The sequence below is a fragment of the Sinohyriopsis cumingii genome, unplaced genomic scaffold (assembly GCF_028554795.1).
Source record: "Sinohyriopsis cumingii isolate HCF-2022 unplaced genomic scaffold, ASM2855479v2 utg000938l, whole genome shotgun sequence".
In the NCBI taxonomy this organism is placed as follows: Eukaryota; Metazoa; Mollusca; class Bivalvia; order Unionida; family Unionidae; genus Sinohyriopsis; species Sinohyriopsis cumingii.
The window spans coordinates 2116944-2140755 of NW_028315944.1; the positions used below are offsets into that span (position 1 = coordinate 2116944).

Sequence of the window (23812 nt, forward strand, 5' to 3'; positions counted from 1 at the left end):
CTGATTCAAGCTTTTTGACCTGACCAGGAGTCAGAGTAACATTAACATGACCATACGACATTTTTATATAAATAAATTTTTCTAAATAATATGATTAAAGGTTTTCCACTGGTGCATCAACGACTCTCATTCGACAAATGCCACCTTCAAGTAACATCGCTTTATCACTGAGTATGACCGCGATTGCTCTATAATCAACACCACCTGTATTTAATGTTGCTTTAAGATGTATATCAACGACAGATTGTTTTGATAGATCAAGATGCTCCAGTGAAAAATAGTAAATTGGATACAAGGTTGTGAAATCATATTGTGATCTTTGCAACCCAGTATCAACATTTTGATCACGTCCCATGAATGACATTAAACTATGATATACACGTCCTATACGATTCTGTTCATAATTTAGTTGTATATTCTCTGTTGGTTCTTGTTGTCCGTTTATCCGTAGAGAAATATCTGTGATACCTAGTTTGTCAAATATTATATGAGAGTGAACTTGTGAGCCTAATCGATTAGTTTCCTGAAACGCAATAAAAATATGTCGCGGTGCAGAAATACCCTGTTGTGATGCTATATGCCATGTAAACTGACCGTTAACGTTACTTTGTATACTATCTGTTCCTGTTGTTAACCATGACAACAAGGATTTACCACCAGTGTCCATGAAAGAAATTAATTTTTGTTCTTCTGCGATCGTTGGAGTCATTACCGTCATCAGCAATGAAAGTTTCGATAATACTACTTCACCAGCATCACCAATAGGTCTCCACAGAGCATCGTTATCATCACCCTTTCTGACAAGAACAACCGTGTGTCTAGCTCCAAAAATAACCTTTCTAAAATTTCTACAAAATCCAAAAATACGCGATAGTGGAATTGCACATGAAAATCTTCTATTGACTCCTAGCAACATATTTCTACGTGCTGCAAATCCCAAGTTGAAATTTTCATTAGAACCATGAACTACTGGCCACACATCAGCATCAGCGTTATTGGCAGCATTTTTTGGTCGTCTTATATTATACGGATCACTTTCAGGGTTATTACAATTATCTTTTACAAACATCATTGTGGGACCTGCTGATCTTGTATAATCATCAGAATATCCTGCTAATCCTATTTTTGTTGTAGCAACGTCTACATCTTTCTGAATCGATTCGATATTTTTTCCATCGATCATATAAGTGGCGCTATCAAACAGTACCATGATCCCGTTGTTGACAAAACCAATTTTTACTGCATCTCCGTAATTAGTATCATCCGTTTTTACAATTGTACCTTCTACCTCAAGAAAAGCCTCAGCGGGTAAAAATATTTACTTGTGTCATGAACTTGTAGTTCAATTCTTCCTCGTTGATTTGGTATTCGTGCTAGTAGTATATAGGGCCACCATAGGGACTAGGCCACTTCCATGTTAAAAAGTGAAAAACCACTTTAGGGACTATGTAAATATAACATGGGCAATATTGTCATACCACTATAGGGACAATGGAAATTTGACATAGAGTTTGGGCTTGTCTAGGGACAAGGGGAATTGAACAGGGGAATAGAGTTTGGGCCTGTCTAGGGACAAGGGAAATTTAACATGGGGAATAGATCGTGGGACTGTCTAGGGACAATGGGAAATTTAACATTACAGAAACCCCTGGGGGGATATAGCCTCAAGGGAATTTAACATGAGAAAAAGTCTTGGGTAACTCTAGCCTCAAGGGGAATTTAACATATGGAAATTGAACATGGTGGGTCTGTATAGCGTCAAGGGGAATTGAATATGGTGGGACTGTCTAGGGACAATGATGGTAGAGGGTCAAACACAACAGAGACAGAGACATACATACACTAGTACAAGCGTGAGATTTATATATAAAGCATTATCAAGACCTGAAATCTTGCTGGGGTGTTCAAAAATTTGCATAATTGTAATGATGCTATAAATAGCTATAATCAAGGAAATGCTCAACGACAAAATGGATGTGACTAAAAGTAACGCTAAAATGACGAAATTGTCCCAGAATTTAAAGGAAAATAAACATATCCCCGAAAATTAAGTTACAATGGTTTAGACTAAAATGGATAAAATTAGTAACTACTTACAATATCAACTTCTGTGACGATCGTGGATAAAACACCCATGTATCTATTTATAGCGATAATCAGCTGAAATTCCCACGAAATCTCACAATCTAATTATAGCTACCACTTGTGGGTTTTTCCTTTGGAGAACCCCACTATCTTTCTATAGCTTCGGCTTGAGTGACGTTCCTGTTTATAAACTCTAGTACATATGTATAGCTACAACCTGTGGAAAACCCCAAGTCCATATTTATAGTCTCAAAATTTCCAGCGTCAGTGACGTCACTGTACTGGAAACTAGGGGATAAATGTCAACAGTGTTGCAAGTGGCTGACCTGAATACGCGCTACTGTAGGTATAATGTATTTGATAGGGATAAAGGGAGTTTTATAGGGACAAACAGAGACCAATACACACACACACACACACACACACACACACACACACACACACACACACACACACACACTCAGACACACACCACAGAGGGAAGAAGAAAAAACAGACCCAAAATATACTATTCACACAGGGAACAGGAAAAAGCCAACAAATATACTATCCAGACGTTCTTACACTAACACACACACACACACACACACACACACACACACACACACAGATCGAAGAATAAAACCAAAATTAAAATATACTATCCATACAAACGTACACTAATGCATACAAACCCCAAATATACTATCCACACAAACGTACGCGAACGCATACAAACCCCAAATATACTATCCACACAGCGTCGCTAACGCGTACAAACCCCAAATATACTATCCACACAAACGTACGCGAACGCATACAAACCCCAAATATACTATCTACACAACGTCGCTAATGCATACAACCCCAAAATATACTATCCACATGGAAGGAAGGGAAAACAAAACCAAATATACTATCAATACAAGCGTACCCGAACGCATACAAACCCCAAATATACTATCCACACAACGTCGCTAATGCATACCAACCCAAAATATGCTATCCACACTCGGGAGGAAGAAGAAAAAACAACCAAATATACGATCTACACAACGTACGCGAACACACACACACACACACACGCACACACACACACACACACACACACCACCGGGGGAAGAATAAGAAAACCATTATACACTATCCACACGGAGTGAAGAAATAACCCTTTACATATAACATCAACAGAGAGTGAAGAAAATAACCCATTATATTCCATCTACACGGAGTGAAGAAGAAAACGTTTTTTGAAAGCACCTAAGCCCTCACCTGCAATGACCAACTCTGGGAAACATCTACACCCCACACCCCACCCCCAACACTACAAAACCCATTTAACCCGTTATTTTATGGCATCAGTGTGTGATTTAGGAAACATCAAGACACAAAATGATCGATGAATAGACTGACTATTGTTTACCGACTTGCATGCCTAAAGAGCGTGCGTGAAGGAAAACATCCTTCCATTTCAATTCTAACTAAAACATGATCCAGAGGGATAGAGAGAGGTGAAAGAGCACAATTTCATAAAGTGTGAGTAAAAACAAAACACGCCATCCTTATTATACAATGTCAAGACCAAGAGATACTTACGTTTTCTTTCTGGTCTATTCTCTTTTAGAAGGTAGTATGAAATTTCACATCAGAGCCAACGCATCGGCTCACATTGTCAATTTTTCCATTTCCATGTCTTTACTGGCACAAGTTCTTCATCATCTTCAATTTCTTCTTCTTCTGAATCCCTCTTCTCTTTTTCGTCTTGTTTCTGTTTCTTCTCTTTTCTCTTAGGGCACTCTGAATCCCAGTGTCCTTTCTCCTGACAACGATATTAGGTATTTTGACTTTTTTCTCTCTTTCTTAGACAAAGCAGGTATTCTGGAGACAAATACCCATTTACCTTTGCAGATATAGCAAACTTCATCAGCACTTACACACTTTCGTATGACTCTCATCAAATCAACGACCAAAAGAGTACGTTTTGTTGCCACTTTCGCCTGTGAATTATGCTTTCGTATTACTTTTAGCATATATTTGACCAGCAGGTCGATCTGTGCTGACTCTTCCATCTTCTTGATCGTTTGACAGTGGAATGAATACTCTGACGCTAAGACACTCTCCCTATATACAGGGACCTGCTGCGTATGAAACCTAGTCAAATGTAATTTTGCAATAAGATGAAACGATTTCACTGAGAAAGTAAAAGGCAATAACGTGCCGTGTCGCCTCACATAAGACCTGAAGTGTTAGCTCAAATCCGTGTCAGCGATTTCGAAGACGACATAACTGAGCTTTAATCAATACTCTCCATTTATGCCACAAAACTACGAGTACTGATTCACGCCAAAAGAAATTTCGTTTGGTCCATAAAAAATAGTATCATATCTGAGAAACGCAAAAACGAACTTCCAGAAAACTGAGAACGACGGCTTACGCCTACAACGTGAAATGTGTGAGTTCAAGTAGTGCGTAAAACGTAGTCAAATTAAATTTTTATAGTCAAGACGAAACGATCTCTTTTCGAAGAAGAAAGCAGACACCAAGCGACAATGGCGATCCGTGTCACACAACACTTTTCAAAATATGTATTATTAGATGTTTGTTCTAGCGATCTGCACGGTTAAATTAAATGTTGATGTATTTTGCAATAAGACGGACACAATTTCCATGGGATCGCCCATGGTACCATTGTTCTTGCATTAGTTTAATTTTTTTTAAATATTTATATATATAAATCGACTATAGGATAGACCCGGTAAAGCATGGCCATTCTCGTCACTGTGTGAATAGCTACTCAAGTCAATTCGAAGTGAACGCGGTAAGAAAATAAGTATAGCCAATGAAATGGCTTACAACGGGTGATGCATTGTTTTGTTCTAGGACTGTGTGGCATAATAATCCCTATGTTCTTGCGTTGTTACCATTACAGCGCAGACAGACTGGAATGTGAACTTACAAGCCCTCTTTGTGTATTGTACCATTTCTTCTTGCCACATCAAAATACTGAGTGTCACAGTATTGGTTCGCGTTTTCAAGCTGACCATTTTTTTATATCTTACTTAAACATTTTAACATAAACACTCACACTCACATCGGTAGAGTCAGAACAGACGTGTTACATTATTGAGGGGCATGTTATCTTTTTTTTTCTTCAAACTAATAAATTTGGGGTTTGTATGAAGTAAAGAACCGAAAGTACAGTGAACCTCAAGGATGATGACCCAATCTGTCTGTCTATTGATGCGTGTATTTACTTAAGAAGAAATATGACCTCTAAAACACAAAGAGATACGGCAAGCATGATTCGCATGAACACAGCGATGTTTTCCTTCACGCCCGTGTAATTTAGATTTTCAATCCTCTTTCAAAACAAACTTGGTCTCCTTTTGTAGGGCTTGAAATAAAAAAAAAAAACTGAAAAATCTTAAGCACTTTGCTATAGACAATTTCATCAACAGAATAAACAACATAAATACCGTTACAACACCAGAAAGCCTTAAATCTTCTATCAAAAAGAAATGCATCAAAAAATTAAAGATTAACGATAACTAACCAATGAAACCGAATTTAACAAAGGCAATGACATGTGAAGAAATGTCTCTCACTTTGAAAAGGTAGGCGAATGTAATCTGTCATGCACCATCAGCTTGAAAAAACTATAAACAGAGAGAAATCTGAATTCAAAATTCATTTTTTTTTAAATTGTTTCGTTTCTTTTTTCTTTATTGGAACAAATCTAAGCACTAATATAGAGTGAAAATGGAAAATGCACATAAAAGCTTTGATATTTCTGAAAAAATGAGGGGATATTTCTACCGTTCATAATCACCTATATATGCTTGGACTTGTCTGTGACTTATCCACAAAACAAGATGTACATATTTCTGGTCAAGCTGCAAGTGTATGCGTGTTTTGGAAAATGGTAAAAACTGGATATACAATTTTCTCGTGACACTTATCAAGTGAAGAGTCTGTGCAAGTGTCAAAAGCCAAAGTCATATAAGTTTTGTATTTTGTACGGCTTGTAAAGATTTCCACTTTAGAAAATGTGAAGTATCACAAGTTATTATCACAAACAGAAGTGGAACATAGGGGCTTGCAAGAAAGAAAATAACCCAGACAGTTGGTGTCATCAAGAGTGTTATAGACGGTACCCGAACTTGTTTGCTTGCTTACTTGAATTAAAGTGATTTTCGCTCCAATAAAGCATGTATCACTGGTTTAATAACGCACCGCGTGATTTTTAATTACTCCTGGGGAAGGAAAGAGAGCCTCATCCCCCAGGCTTTTATGTACTCACAGACTACTTTTAAATTTAGCCACTCACGTATAGGACTAACTAGTCCTTAACAACCTGACGGAAAGGCGTTAAACATGAGTGGGAATAGTCTCACCACACACTCATTTTTCTTAGTTGGTTTGAAATGCCTCATGTGTCAACCCAAGCAGTATGTAAAGCCCGCTACGATTGGTCGGTAGCGATGACGTCACATTAGGACACATGGGCGTGTGGCAGGTGGAAATCGTTCCACATTCTGCCACGTGTACAATGTCCGAGCGTGGTAAAGGAGGAAAAGAGGTGCTCAGCAAGCCAGCGATGGATCACTTTTTAACATGGAAGTGCCCTAGTCCCTATGGTGGCCCTATATACTTCTCGTGCTTCATACGAATAAAACTGATAATCACGTACCGATTCATATTTAATGACAGGTGCCTCCATATCAAATGCTTCATCGGATTCACGCTTGAACATTTTATTATAATTATTTTCGTCTAACACGAAAACCGGGTTGGGAAACTCTACTTCCTGATATCATGCTTGAAATATTATTCCCTGATTCACCGAGTCCTTGATCTGCTAACGCCGCTAGTTTTTGATTTGCAGCCTGATTTATTATTCTACTGACATCTGCTGGCATCACTTCAGTACTTGCCAGTTTCACTGGTGGTTGTGATCTTCATCGCAATAATCGTGCTTGTCTTTCTTTGATTGCCGAGAAAACCCTACCAGCAACATTAACAATTGCACCAGGAGCTTTTTCACGAACAATATCAATAACTTTCATCGATAATTGTTTTGCAACAGGTGCTGCTTTTGGAGCCATCCTTGTGAATCATCCCCGTACAACATTACCAAGTCAATCTCCGTAAGTAGCTTTGTAGATTGGTAATCGTGAGTTCACCGCTCTGACCTGTACAGGTTTACGATGATTATTGTGTACTATCATCTTATTTAATTTGTTATTTATCTAACAGTTAGTCATCAGCAAGTTAATCGATAAGTTCTCGGTAAACGCCGATATCCATGATACCACCTTGAAATAATCGCCGACAAATATCAGCCGCCTCATTAATTATTTCTGGTGAATTATTTCCAGCTCGTTTTCCTCCTATGAGAACTTCTAACCGTGACACAGCATTGAGGATATTATCAGGACAAACAAAATTATTTCCCACTGTATTCAGGGAAGAAAGACCACTTCCAGTAGCGTCAAAAGAATTATCGCCAAAATCTCTTTCTTTACCCAGTGAACGTAATTTCTCCAGTTGTTTAGTTTCTGTATCTCTAAATATTTCTTCTCTTTGTTTCCATTCTTCTTCTACTTTTCGCTTCATTTCTTTTGCCATCTGCTTCCTTTTTTCTTTAGATGGTTTTAACATCATCTCTTTCTGCGGTGAAGAAGATTGTTGTTGTTCTATTTGTTGCTGTGGTGGAGGAAGTTCCTGCTGGGCGAGTTGTTCTTGTTCTAGTTGTTTTATTTGCTCCCTATAAAATATTTTTACTTCTTCATCAACATTTCTATAATCTAAATCATCATCTCTAGCTTGTTTTTTGTTTCTATATACGCGATATATCCATTTAATAAGATTATCATCACTTACCTTTTCATAGAGTTTTTTTTTTAAATACTAGATTTATTAAATATACTAATTAAATTTTTTTCAGGTAATTTTTCTGTTTTAGTAGTTCTAATATCTTCAACAAACCCTTCCTTAAATCTTGCAAGTAATTTTATATTTTCTTTTACTGGTTTGGGTTCAGATGCATGTTCTTTTCTCACGTCGGTGACTTCAGTACGAAGTTTTCCAATACTTTCAAGTATTTCTTCACCAACAGGTGGAGGTTGAGCCGCAGCTATATCAATTGGAAGATCTCGTAAAATCTTCTTTGTTTGTTTAGTTCTTCTTGCTATTTTTTCAGCTTGTTCTGCTGTTTGTTTTGATACCGGAAGAAGATCTTATTTGATGACAGTTGTAAATTTCTCAGTAGCTGCAGTGACTGGTTTAAACAGATTTTTAGTATCTTCTTCGTACTCAACTTGTGCTTCTTGCTGCGCTTGTAGATTTTTTCTGAATGAATCTCGCACCGGAAGAAATTTTTTAATTGCTTCTAATCGTTCTCGTGCTATTCTTGCAGTATGAGATTCTGGATGTACCATTATTTTTTAATATAACAATTTTTTAATTAATAGCAGCAGAGAGGGCGCGACTTCAATGAAGCGTCCACGTGGTAAAATAAACCATTCTACGAATAATAAAAAAAAACAACGACGGTAAAGTAACACCAATTTGAGAAATCTTTGGAAGATTTATTTTTGCTTCAATTTGTGTCGATGCTTTTGGTTTAATTCGTGTCGACGCTTTTATTTTCAATCGTCGAAGAAAGGGTTATTAAGTATCCTTCAATTATCTACACATCCATTCACCAACCAGTCTTGGTTAAGGGCAAGATCACTTTTAAAATGGGTATTTCTGATAATCAATGGATAGGTGTTGCACAATTCCTTGTGAACATTTGCGAAATAGACCTCAATTTATTTTCAGTGTTGTAATCAAAGTTTTAAAGGTCTTCATGTCATTACTTGAGTTGTATAAGTGTCCTCCACACAACCTCGGAACAGCAATTGGGTGCAGAGGAGCTACAGATATATGAATTTTGAAGACAACGGTTTGTTGCTGGGTATATTTCTAACCAAGACAGAGTTATTATTTTACTCTGTACTATATACCGAGACAGCCACAATTGCAGAAACAATACTGCAAATCAAAAGTATCTAAATGGCAGTAAAGAGTTCCATTTTAATGATACTGAATCCATTGCATCACAAAGTGTTAGATCTGACAACATTTATATATATGTATTTCAAAAGGATTATAAAAAAACAACTATCCGACGGTTTCAGTGCCAATGAACAGAGTTGGCAGCATAAAATTAATAGAAGACCTGATTCCCATGCCGTGGCCTTCTTTACAGTCTTCTAATGTCCTAGATTCCATAAATTGTCTAGACTTAAATGGGTACTGACAGTTGTTCTACTATATGAATGAAACGTTATCACCCTTTTTGTTTACTTGTTCCGATTCCCTACAAGTTCACTATTTGAATTCACCTTGTTAAATATTACTTACCTTTTGCATGAAAAAAAAATCAAACAGTATAAACATATTCAAATTTTACATAAAATAAAGTGACATTTAAAATTTTGAGAAATAACAATTTTTGAAAGAGTTTATTAAGTTCTGTTGGACAATGTTTGTTTTTACTGACACACATATCTTACAATGTTACTAGCAGAAAATGGTTGCTTATTACAGCTCCCATATTCCCTATTTTACATAGAAGTATTGAGCCCAACAAGTTTAGATTTATGAATCCTAGCTCTACCAACTGACACATTAATTTTGTAGGCATTTTTAAAACAAAATAGCTTGCATATTCATATGGAAGAAAGTTTTATTTCTGTACAAAGGGATTGACCGAGTAAACCAAACATTGCCACTGCCAGCAAACTGGGAGTTAGATGTATGCTATAATGGCTGATAAATAGTAGTTCCGTCCCTGCCAGTCAGACAGACTACCAGGTATATGAACTTTCTTTTTATATACCATTGATTTTAGCCTCAGTCAGCATGAAAGTATGTATACATTTGTTTTCCAGTTTTTAGGCAAGTATGAGTATAATATCTCCACTATCTGAAATTACATCAGATCCCAGATTAGAGATTGAATTTCATAAAATTAGAATTGTTTCAAACTTAACATCAGCTGGACACGAAGTAATACAATCATCTACCATATTAAAACTATGTGTATATGTGTTCTTCATTTTCTAAATTATTTCTTTTCTGAGTGTGAAAATTATCATTTTATACATTTAAACTATTATTGAGTTTTATTAAGCTGACCTTTTCAATCAATTTGTTTCTCTTTCAACCAGACTTTCTCTTGGAGACCTCGAGTACTCTGAGATTTAGGCTGATTGTCTCATGGTCCAGTTTATCGCTGGCAAATAATGCTTGCAAGGAAGATATCAGATAAATCTAAACTTCCTTCAAACCATATTTTCGTGAGACTCACACACACAGATATAAACATCTGCCATGTTCATCGATAGCAGTCTCTTTGCAAGTCTGTGGACTCATGTTAGATTCCTAGGATTATATTTTTTCACTGTTAAAGCATCATCTATATATAGCCTCTTGTTGATTGCTATTGTTGTTGTCATAGTGTGTCATTGTCATAGTGTGTCATTGTCATAGTGTCTTATTTTCAAAGTGTGTTGTTGTTTATGTAACATACCATTATGTTTTAAAGATGCAGACGACAGTGATAGTGTCAGGTAACTCTAATGTATCTGGAGGTATGTATGGGGTGAAAATACTGTAAACAAACTCCTACAGTGACACAAATTACTATCATCTCAATTATTACTAAATGGCCACCACCAGTTAAAACTTTTAATTTATTTTCTTCACCCAGTAGAAAGTTTGAAGCAAACTTCAACATAGCTTGAGACTTGCATCAGTCATTAACATGCTAATAGCAGCAAGATTTCTACTTAAACTCTTGTAAAGTTCACTGATAGCATTGAATTATGTTGTTGTGGTTGGGTTTAACGCCATTTTTCAGCACAAAAAAGGCTGTACATGGAGGCCAGTATTAATGGTGGAGGAAGCAACCGGGAAAACCCCAGAAAGAACCACCAACCCATGAGAACCTACTGGCAAGCTTTCTCACATACCTACATTGGCCGAATCCGAGAATCGAACCCACGCAGACAGAGGTGAGATGGTATTGATCCATAACGGAAAGCGCTTTAGACCACTCGACCACTCGGGGCCCAGCATTGAATTATGAGGAAATGTTACGGTTTACCCGTCAGTACATAACCTGGATAGTCCTGACATGCCATTAAACCCCTATACATACATACATACATGCATGCACGCACGCACACACGCATGCACACACACACACACGGACATACATACATTCATTCAGCATGCATGCATGCATGCATACATACATACATACATGCATGCATGCAGCACACACGCATGCACACACACACACATACATACATACATTCATTCAAACATGCATGCATGCATGCATGCATACATACATACATACATACATGCACGCACGCACGCACACACGCATGCACACACACACAAACCTACATACATTCATTCAAACATGCATGCATGCATGCATGTATGCATACATACATACATACATACATACATACATACATGCACGCACGCACACACACACAAACATACATTCATTCAAACATGCATGCATGCATGCATGCATACATACATACATACATACATACATGCACACACACACGCATGCACACACACACAAACATACATGCATACATTCATTCAAACATGCATGCATACATACATACATTGCTTCCAGTATAGAAGATGAAAATATTAAATGTTTTGAAATGTATATTAACATAGAGAAAAGTGATAGAGTGAAAAATATAGAAGATAACTGGATCCAACCGTATATAGTGTAGTGAAAACAACTTAAGAGAACATTGGTATAATAAGACACTAGGATTACATTTTTATTTATATTTTTAATTTATCTGCATCTTTAAATATAAAAATTACATTAACATTTTTGTTCTTTAATTGCTAAAAACAATAAGTTTGGAGTTAGTAACCAAAACGAGCCCCAAAGCCAACAGGCATGAAGACTTCTGAGCCTGTCGAGAAATATTTTTGGTATGCATGCTATTTTTAATTCTTTCAGGATCACATTTAATTACAAAACAAGTAACATAAACAGCCTCTTCTGGTCTAATTGCATGTATATTTGATGATTGATACAGACATAAATCCTATATTAAAAATTCTCTAGACCTCAATTACATTAGTAATGTTAAAATCAAACAAAATTTGCACTTTTGTCCACGCATTATTATTACCATAAAGGTCACTGTCTGTACTCTAGTATTTTTCTTTTTACATCAGATTTGCATTACATAAATAAAAGTAGTTATACTAGCACAAGTAGAATAAAAAAATTATCAAATGTAAAGAAATAGAAATAATTAATTACTCAGAATAGAAGTATATAATGCTGTTACTTCCCTTACCTTTGATTTCCACCTATAGAGGATGCCAACCAGAAATTATGTACATTTATCCCCACAAGACAAAGTACATGCTTCTTGTTGTCAAAAACTAAAACACTATAAACTATGGATAGGGAACAATTAGATGAAAACTGATTTACTGTCCAGCATTATATCTATGTGCATGCATGACACACTAGATTGTGCTGTTTTCAAAAGTGTTCCACTGTTTCAATTTATGTTCAAAATTCCTGTAAATATAGGTAAAAAGGAATCAATGCTGGCTTCTCTACCTTGGCTGACTTTGTAAAAGTAAAAGAAATCTGCACACTTACAAGAATCAAAAGGAACCATAGTTGGCTTCTTTATGTCGGCTGACTTCATTAAAAAATATGGCACACTTAAAAGAATCCAAAGTCATTTTCCGAGATTGGATTGCTTTGTAATAAAATAACTTTTGTATTTGATATCCTGTCGATAACTTTAGGCAATGAGTTTATTCCTTGCTGCCAGTTGTGTTTATTCAGCACCTGGGCATATATTTGCCTTATGGATTCATAAATGATGTTTACTGGGTAAATAGTATACACAGCAATGGCTTGCTTTAATAATACTTTTGTAACCCATGCTAGCAAAAAGATTATTATTTGCACTCACAGTGAATTTATTTTCAAATAATGATTTTTATTTGTGAGATACCATCATATAGTTAACCTGGATACAATACAATGTTGATCAATTTGAACCTTATAATGTATCATGTGCGAATGGCAGGTGCTGATTCCGCCCAAATTTCAAGCTGATTTGAACTATGTAAGATATTCGGTTTTGTCCAGGATTTAAATTTGTTTTTCAAGATAACTTTCTCATTATGTTCTACGTACATCGAGCAGTTCAAATATGTATTTAAGGCAAAAAGATCCCATTAGTACCTGTGATAATGGGGTTGTTATATATAATGAAATAATGTAAGACTGTTGTTTTGACTGTTGTTTTTTTTTTTTGCATCAGCAATTTAGTAGTAAACACTTGAAGGGCTAGGTTGAATAAAAGGGATAAATGTATGTCAGATCCGTTTTTGGCATGTGTTAACTACTGATTCTTTATGGAGATTGCAGAGTAATTTATCATTTAAAAAAGCTAATTTTTAAGCCTAATTAAACATGTATGCATACATAACAAATGCATTTTTGTATGACTATAATAATATCACATGTGTGTACAATATATGTGGCCAGTGACCTTTAAAACCAGCTGACAAGTCCGATGGATAAGATACACTTTGCTAAAGTAGTGTGCAATACAATCAATGATCCTTGGTGTGGAAGACAGTTAAGGGGGAAAATATCCATAATACTGAAGGGAAATAGTATTGACGAATAAAAGCCTTATCATTTGAAACTGATTTAGTTTTAAGGTCTTAACTTTTTAATTTTTCTAAAATATGAACTCGAAATGATGATATTAAATGTGGCTGAATGTTTCTCTAGTCAAGTTTTAAACTGTCATTTGCAACATTATATTTTTTCTTTCATTTTAAGCTTATGATTATTTAGAAGGAAGTGGGACTAGATGGTTGGAACAAACGTGAAAAATGATCCCTTTTTATGTCTATACCTATGTGAGGCATTCACTATAATATTTTAAGTCTGTTCTATGAAGCATTCATATTCAGCATAGATGATGATCAGTCACTTTATTACAGGATTAATTAATACTTTTGGATGAATACATGGTTATCATTTTTATCTTATATTCATGTTTGCACAAGTATAAACACAATACATAAAAGCCTTCAGCAAGTTAAAATACAAATTGAAAATAATTACTTCTTGTTTATTCATCATTGTTTGAATACAAATGACTCTACAGGTTGGATCTATAATAACTTTGAATCCATGCTGGTAATTACCTCTTGTTTATTCATCATTGTTTGAATACAAATGACTCTACAGGTTTGATCTGTAATAACTTTGAATCCATGCTGGTAATTACTTCTTGTTTATTCATCATTGTTTGAATACAGATGGCTCTACAGGTTGGATCTGTAATTACTTTGAATCCATGCTGGTCATATAGATGTTAAAGTTTTAATTCAATTGCAGTTCATTCTATGTGCTCAAAGCAACTATTTTTGTTCCTCTAAACTTTCTCTCAGTGCTCTCTTCACCCATTTTTCGTCTCATTCATCAGATAAAACTCATTGTCTCTGTCTTTTGTAAGAGCATGGACAGTGAACTTTAGTGAGGATGTCATATCTATTTCCTCATATGTTTTTACATATGATGACTTTTTGAACAATACACTATCCTACAGATTGCATTTCCTGCTAGATCAAGAAACCTTGACCAACAGTTCTGTAAAAGCATGGAACTCCATGGGGCACTATTCATAAGACCCAATTCCATTCCAAGGTTATAAGTCATAGAATTGGCTTTGGCCTTTACAAGTTCACAGAACATGTTACAAATACATTATTAATATGTTCCAGCTAGTTTCAACCTCACACTACCACTGGAAGAGGGAGAATACATGAACCTGTTTGAGGGAGAGGGTGTGAGCCACAAGGATACTCTGGATCAAATTTGAGGTCTTGCAGAGGATGGACAACTTCACATCGAGAAAATATGGACAGATGGGTAAATCATGTCAGCTATGTTATTAAACTGCAAAAATGCGATACAAAAATATAATTAAGACTGTAGAATTTTATGGCTACACGGTCTCAAAAGTGCTAAACTATGTCCTTCTACAAGACCAAAATTGAAACAAGGTAATAAGATGAGAGACAAATGGATATCATTTAAAAGACTTTACAAACCTAAGTACTTTACAAATTGAAGAATCATTTTAATGACTTTACAAACCTAATGACTTTACAAATTGAAGAATATTGTGCCTGTGATCAAAACGATGCCAGAATGATCAAATCTATGCTGATAACCAATGCTTATTTTGAACATGTAAAGTTATTTTGATACGATGCTATACCTTTCTCTTCAATCAATGCTTTTACAATGTATTTTGTCTTTAAAAGTATCTTACATTCTTTTTGAGACTTTTACTGGTAAAGCCGATTGAACTGAATATCACATCTTCTGAGAAGCTTGAACAGTAGATTGGCTTTCAAATTTTTTGTGTTTTGCTCTTTGTGATGCTATAATGTACTTCACTGTTATTTTACTATAAGTATGAATTGTTGACATTGTTCTATTTCAGTGGGTGAAATTACTCAGTGACACACAAAACCAAAACCCACCTCAAGAGTTTATATGATCATCTTAGTGTATAAAATACTCAAGTCTTTTGCCCATGTACATTCTGATGACATCTCTTCTGTGTGAACTTAATGTACATTCTGATGACATCACTTCTGTGTGAACTTAATGTACCTTATAAGTGGCATCCCTGCTGTGTGAACTTGCAACTGTACCTTCAGTTGTGGCCTGTCTGTATGAATTACTAATAGTCCTTGTTTATTTTGTCAGTTGAAATATAGGTCCTTCATTCTCATTTAATACACAGGTTATAGATATACCAAGTCAATCCATTATTGGTCTGAAGTATAGGATGCATTGCAAGCAAGACTTATGTATACATTTTTACATGCAGTTTTAAAAGAGTACAAAAACATATGGTTTACATTGTTTGCAAAAATGTTTTTCTATTGTGTGCAGCATTTCTTTCTTTGCTGTTCTGTTGCGTGAAAGTTGAACATGCATATCTTCATTGCAGAAAAGAATCTAAATGAAGTTACTCCAATTGCGGACATTGTTTTGTCATTGCCATTCTGTAATATTTAAACTATGTGCAGTAGTGGTGATCACTATAATCATCACACTTTTGTGTATTTCTCACACCTTACAGTCACACCACTTCATGTGTATTTCTCACACCTTACAAAGTCATACCATTTCATGTGCATTTCCCACACCTTATAAAGTCATACCACTTTTGTGAAATGTTTACAGGCATCGAGTGATCCTTAAAATCATTAGGCATTTGTGAATCAGCACATTAGGTCTATAATGAGTAATCATTATAACAATTACGCATTTGTGAATCAGCACATTAAGTCCATAATGAGTAATCATTATAACCATTAGGCATTTGTGAATCAGCACATTAAGTCTAAAATGAGTAATCATCATAACCATTAGGCATTTGTGAATCAGCACATTAAGTCTATAATGAGTAATCATCATAACCATTAGGCATTTGTGAATCAGCACATTAAGTCCATAATGAGTAATCATTATAACCATTAGGCACTTGTGAATCAGCACATTAAGTCCATAATGAGTAATCATTATAACCATTAGGCATTTGTGAATCAGCACATTAAGTCTAAAATGAGTAATCATCATAACCATTAGGCATTTGTGAATCAGCACATTAAGTCCATAATGAGTAATCATTATAACCATTAGGCATTTGTGAATCAGCACATTAAGTCTATAATGAGTAATCATCATAACCATTAGGCATATGTGAATCAGCACATTAAGTCCATAATGAGTAATCATTATAACAATTAGGCATTTGTGAATCAGCACATTAAGTCTAAAATGAGTAATCATTAAAACCATTAAGTATTATGGACATCAAGAGTAATCCTTAAAATAATTTTTCTCATCAGGTAAATTACACTGAATCATAGGTGTGATACCTCCCTGATTATTAGGACCACTCTCTGATACTGGTACCACAATTTTTAAGTCACAAAGCCTTAAACATGAGAAATTACCATGCAATTACAAAACTACCTTATTTATTATGTGCATGATGGAAAAGTCTCAATTAAATGAAGTAGAAATCCCATTGTTTAAGACCTATTCAACATCTGTCGAAAATACTATAAATGATGATTGTAATTTCAATATAAAGTGAACTTTATGATCTTGACTGACTTTGACTTAAGATACATGAACATCTTTAGAAGAGACATTCTAGGACAAAATGGTGGTACATTATTTTTGCTTACCGTCTTTACATCCCAGATATAATTATTTAGTATGAAAAGCAAAGAATATATTTGCATTACAAGAGAATGTGTTGCAAAGTAATAATAATAAAAAGAAAGCCATGCATCTTGGACAAATGATCACAAAACAACAGGGTTTTCTCTCTGTCCAAAGTAAAATTAAATGTGAATTGTTGACATCAAGTGAGGGGCGACACTTAGAAGGAACTACCATTGAATACCCTCTTTGCCAAACTGCCATCACCAACAGTTAAGGATAGAACTTGTACCCTGCTTTTGAACTCATCAATGTTGATGTAACACCCCTGAAAATAAAAATAAGCTGGTGTTAAAATGGCAATAAATTCCAAGAGAGCGGACAGTTTACTTTTCAAAAGGGGCAATGTTTAAATTTAAACTGGTATGAACAAACCTATAGGCCTTATATGATTTTAATTCAGGGAATGATATTTGAAGAATATTAATGAGCAAAGATACAGACAGACGCAGACAGACAGACAGACCTGCAGATGTCGGTGTCCTGCAGCGGTTTCCTCGTAGGCAGTTCTGCCATGCCCCATTCTCCTGTTATTGAATCCAATCAGGTCTCCTGGTTTTAGCCGTAGTGTTCTCTGAAGACATACATATCATACTGTATTAGTTTTACTTGACTGTGTTCTGTGTATGTATGTGTGTGTTTATTCATGAAATAAAGTAGTTTGTTTTATTCATTATACATGTTCTTTAAAACCATACCATTGCTAATGCTGTATTCACCTCTTGTGGCTGCTTTGTTTCTTTTGTTGTATCTTTACTTGTTTCTTTCACTGAACTCCATCACAGCATTTTTGAAATCTTAGCAAGCTTCTAAAATATTGGGAATATTCCAAATGACTGATCAGTATTACAGTAAAAAGGGCATCTTGAACGCTGTCATTTTTTTAACATTGGTCGACCATTAATACAATTTTGCTCAAAAGATTGAGACACACCAAAACAAGCAACCAGTTTAACTAAAAGTTATCTACAGCAGATAAATACAAACTGGTAACATGAATCGTCAAGCACAACAATTACTGTTTGAAGATAAAATATCAATATTTATTTAACAGATACATTGAATTTCAGGGAATCGACTCGAATTTGTTATTACACTTTTACTTGAGCGTTTTTCTTTATCCAAACCAAAAACTTACAAATGATGGTGATGTTTGTATCATCTTGGCAAACGTCAGATAGGCATCAAAGAAACCATCCAAGTCTTCCTACATTGAATAATAATAATAATAATACAGAGAAGAAAATGAAAATCTGTTAAATCAGTAAATAATAATTGTAAAATGCCTTTGTAAAAAATAGGAAAATGAAAAGATGTGTATTTAAGAGACAAAACTTACTCCCGCATGAATTAAACTCTTTTGTTTCTTGAAGAAGAGGAATAATATTGAGAAAAGAAGAAATCAATTTAATGAAATATAACCAAGAAGAACTAACATAACCATGGTAAAAGTAACTTCTGTGAAAGCTGATACCTTTACCTATGTCAAACTGATCAATATCTAAATTCCTAATGTCTAGCAGAACTGTATTATTTAACATACAGCTACATGTATATTGAAAACCTTTGGTTTGTCTGGTGTGGTGTTTATTGTAGCTTATCACACCAGCTTCATAGACACATTGAGTGAACTTGCTGCAATTTGGAAAGAAATATTGATGTGTGAGATACCTTATAAAGTCATACCACTTCATGGTATGTTTTTCTGGCACCTTACAAATTCAAACCACTTCATGATGTGTTTTTCAGGCAGATTATGAATTCAAACTGATTCAAGATGTATATTTAAAGCACTTTACAGATTCATACCACTTCATGCTGTGTTTCAAGCACCCTAACAAAGCGATAGTCTTTCATGAAGTATGTTGTAGGCACCTTACAAACTCAGATCACATTTAATGATGTGTGTTTCAAGCACCTTACAAATTCAAAACCACTTCAAGATGTGTGTTTCAAGTACTTTACAACATCATGCCATTTCATGCTATGTGTTTCAAACATCCTACATATTTACGCTATTTCATGTGTATTTCACACACCTTACAAAGTCATACCACTTCATGTGTATTTCACACACCTTACAAAGTCACACTATTACATGTGTATTTCACACACCTTACAAAGTCATACCACTTCATGTGTATTTCACGCACCTTACAAAGCCATACCACTTCATGTGTATTTCACACACCTTACAAAGTCATACCACTTCATGTGTATTTCTCACACCTTACAAAGTCACACCATTTCATGTGTATTTCACACACCTTACAAAGTCACACCATTTCATGTGCATTTCACACACTTAAAAGTCATACCACTTCAGGTGTATTTCACACATATTACAAAGTCATACCACTTCATGTGTATTTCACACACCTTACAAAGTCACGCCATTTCATGTGTATTTCACACACTTTACAAAGTCATACCACTTCATGTGTATTTCAGACACTTTACAAAGTCACACCATTTCATGTGTATTTCACACACTTTACAAAGTCATACTACTTCATGTGTATTTCACACACCTTACAAATTCAAACCACTTCATCATGTGTTTTTCAGGCACCTTATGAATTCAAACTGATTCAAGATGTGTATTTCAAGCACTTTACTGATTCATACCACTTAATGCTGTGTTTCGAACACCCTAACAAAGCGATAGTCTCTCATGAAGTATGTTGTAGGCACCTTACAAACTCAGATCACATTTAATGATGTGTGTTTCAAACACCTTACAAATTCAAAACCACTTCAAGATGTGTGTTTCAAGTACTTTACAAAATCATGCCATTTCATGCTATGTGTTTCAAACACCCTACATATTTACGCTATTTCATGTGTATTTCTCACACCTTACAAAGTCATACCACTACAGGTGTATTTCAAACACCTTACAAAGTCACACTATTTCATGTGTATTTCACACACTTTACAAAGTCATACCACTTCATGTGCATTTCACACACCTTACAAAGTCATGCCACTTTCTGTGTATTACACCTTACAAAGTCACACCATTTCATGTGTATTTCTCACACCTTACAAAGTCATACCACTTCATGTGTATTTCTCACATCTTACAAAGTCATACCACTTCATTTGTATTTCTCACACCTTACAAAGTCATACCACTTCATGTGTATTTCTCACATCTTACAAAGTCATACCACTTCATTTGTATTTCTCACACCTTACAAAGTCATACCACTTCATGATGTGTGTCTTAAGTACTTATTTTAAAGTCATACTGCTTCCTGATGTGTATTTCAAGTACTTAACAAATTCATGATATGCTTCAAGCATCTTTCAAAGCTATTCCACTTCAGGTGACCTTCAAGATTCCATACACAATGATACAAATTCACAATGTTCTTCAGCAGTACCTTACAGAGTCATACCACTTCATGATGTGTACTTCAAGCACAATACAGACTCGTGCCACTTCATGCTGCATGTTTCAAGAATCTTTCGATTCATACCACTTCAACTAGTTATCCATTTTACACTTCAAAACAATGTCATCATTTATTTTATTCTTGATGCTACTACTGATGATTATGACACTTCACACAGCTTTATATTTCACCAATGCAATGCAAAAAAATCCAATTGCTTGTGCTATATCTGATATATTATATACTTACTTCAGGGACTGCCATTGAAGACTGTGTTCCTGGATGCCAGTTAATTCTCACAATCTAGGATTCATAAATACAATAAATTGATCAATGAGTAAATCACGATATTCCTTTATTTTAAGTTGCAATGAGTGACCGTTATGTCAAAGAAAACAAATTATAATTTTTATTTACCAACTGTGACAAGACTGCTATGAAAAATGTTATCAAGGGTAGGTAACTCCTTTCATAAAATTTGCTTTCAAAGCTTCTTCTATTAAATCACATACCCAGCAGAGTTTTCTGTTAAATCACATAGCCAGCAAAGAGCTGAGACAGTAGGCCAATAAACTTGTAAATTGTGGGTCAGTAATTCAGCATTACAAACCAAGGAATATCACGTGTGCATGCACATCAAATAAGAATTAGGACAAGAAAGTTTTAAAATATGCATATAACAAAAGAATATACTGCCCTGTTCTATAACTGTCTTCTGGTTTTAAGACAAGTTTGAACCAGAACAAAAGTTTCTCCACGTTATAGTGATATATATCTCTGTACTATTATTTGCCAATACAGTTAAATCTGTGTCGAGAACAAAATCGTTATTTGTTGAAAAAATTTAAGGAATGGGAGTACAGTATAAGGTAAATGTGGCATAAGCCACACAGTTCCAAAAGTTAAAATATCTGTGCAGACATCGATCTCCAAAGTTTGCACAAATGTATTTTTTTATAAAAAGGAATAGGAGAGAGAGAGAGAGAGATTGTCACTTGCCTCACCAATGCTATTAACCTCAATAATTTTTCTTTCAGTAATCATGTGTACTGGATGTTCTCTGTAAAAGATTGGGTCTAAACTTAAAAGTAGTTTTTCATGGTTCAAATGTAAATAACATCCAATAAATGAAATTCAGCATGAAGTTTCAACAAAGTCAAGGAAGCATGAAATGTAACTCAGAAACTTCTTGTTTAACATGGTAAAATCACTTACCAAGATGCATATCATCACTGGTGTGTAGGTAGATCAGTATGAAACAGCATGACAAATCTCATGTGGTCATAAACTACATGCAAAAGCTTAAACAAAGTCAGTAAAAGATGAAATGTAGGTTACAGTGATCTACTTTTGCTCTAAAGGTGTGCATATAACCATACTTTTGATACTTTAAGCACGAACAGTGCCTCAGAAATGAACATCAAACACACAAAGTAATCCAAGTCAGTGAAGCATAAAATATGGGACATAATGACCTACTATTGAAATGAGGGAGTAGAGCTCATAAAGATGCATCTCCTTACAAAGTTTCTTGATCCTAGACCTGAAAGTGTTTACACAGCAGGAACAACAAACAATGTGTTCATGACCTAAAAGCAAAAATATAAACTTAGCCTGCAAATTGTAAAATGTAGGTCATACTGACATTTTTTGCTTGGGTGTGATTTTAATATAGATCATTACAATCATTTGGTTTAATGATTTAAGCATGAAGAGTTAAAACAAATAATTTAACCAAACTCAGCAAAGTGTGAAATAATTTGCGCAGAGTTACCTATTTTTGTATAAGGATGCAGTACTTAAAAAGTTGCATAGCCTCATAAAGTTTCGTGATTCCTGGTATGACAAAATGTAAACAGGATGCAGTATAAATATTTACATGGTCATGAGCTAAATATAAAAATCCTAAGCCTGAAAAGTGTTAAATGTATGTCATGGTGAACTTCTTTGGTTGCAGTAGCAATACATACAATCATCTAGGCTGATGATTCTAGCCTAGAGACTGAAGCTGAGTCAATGAAGCATGAAATATTACAGACACAGTCTACATTTTAATGAGGTTATGATTCTAGCTTCTAGACTGAAGCTGAGTCAATGAAGCATGAAATATTACAGACACAGTCTACATTTGAATGAGGTTATGATTCTAGCCTCGAGACTGAAGCTGAGTCAATGAAGCATGAAATATTACAGACACAGTCTACATTTTAATGAAGTTATGATTCTAGCCTCGAGACTGAAGCTGAGTCAAAGAAGCAAGAAATATTACAGACACAGTCTACATTTGAATGAGGTTGCAGTACTCATTAAGACTCATCCAGTTCCCTGTTTCTAGGAATAACAGAAAGTATACAGGGAACTAAAATGGAAATTATTTGGTCATCAACTAAATGCACAGACCTAATCTAAGCCAGTAAATTAAGAAATCACTGGCATAATGATTTTGTGAAAAGGGTTTGGTACCAGTAGAGATGCATGCTATCATAAAGCCAGGAGATGATTCTTTTATGGACAGATCTTGACAAATAAATTTAACACACGAACATCATCCAACGTCAGTGAAGTGTAATTATGGGACAAAGTGATTTAATTTTGGCGTGAGGGTGTGGTACTCATCCTCTCGCCAGGTTTCATGGTTCCAGATACAATAGCTTTGTGTATAAGAAGCAAGAAACCCTGCTTGGTAATGATGTAAATGCAATTTCACAGTAACCTTCTTTTGTTCATTTAGTTGGAGGATTCTAGCATGAACAGAACCTAAAAATTAAAAATACAAACATTGACCAAAGTGAGTAAAGCATAAATATGGGACACATTGGCCTATTTTTATAATGAAGGTGTAGTAAATTATCAAGCTGAATCTCTTCACAAAGTTTAATCATTAGTGTTACAATATCATATGCAGGTGCAAAAATATATTTAGTCATGAACTAAACACACAGAC

At 35.0% G+C, this 23812-nt stretch overlaps 1 protein-coding gene across 4 annotated transcripts in view; it reads right to left on the reverse strand.

The window, feature by feature from the left end:
• LOC149772999 (uncharacterized) overlaps positions 1–23812 on the reverse strand; it is a 263921-nt gene that overhangs the window by 156259 nt on the left and 83850 nt on the right. For 3 of the 4 annotated variants that reach the window (XM_089946955.1, XM_089946953.1, XM_089946956.1), the window contains 5 exons: positions 21868–21928; positions 21118–21171; positions 18606–18674; positions 17934–18041; positions 11931–17735 (listed from right to left, as the gene is read on the reverse strand). In XM_089946955.1, coding sequence (XP_089803081.1) covers positions 17628–17735; positions 17934–18041; positions 18606–18674; positions 21118–21171; positions 21868–21928 — 400 coding nt within the window. In that variant the 3' untranslated portion in view covers positions 11931–17627. Of the gene's footprint in view, positions 1–11930; positions 17736–17933; positions 18042–18605; positions 18675–21117; positions 21172–21867; positions 21929–23812 lie in introns of those variants that run through there. The other variant, XR_016417506.1, reaches the window with a different exon arrangement.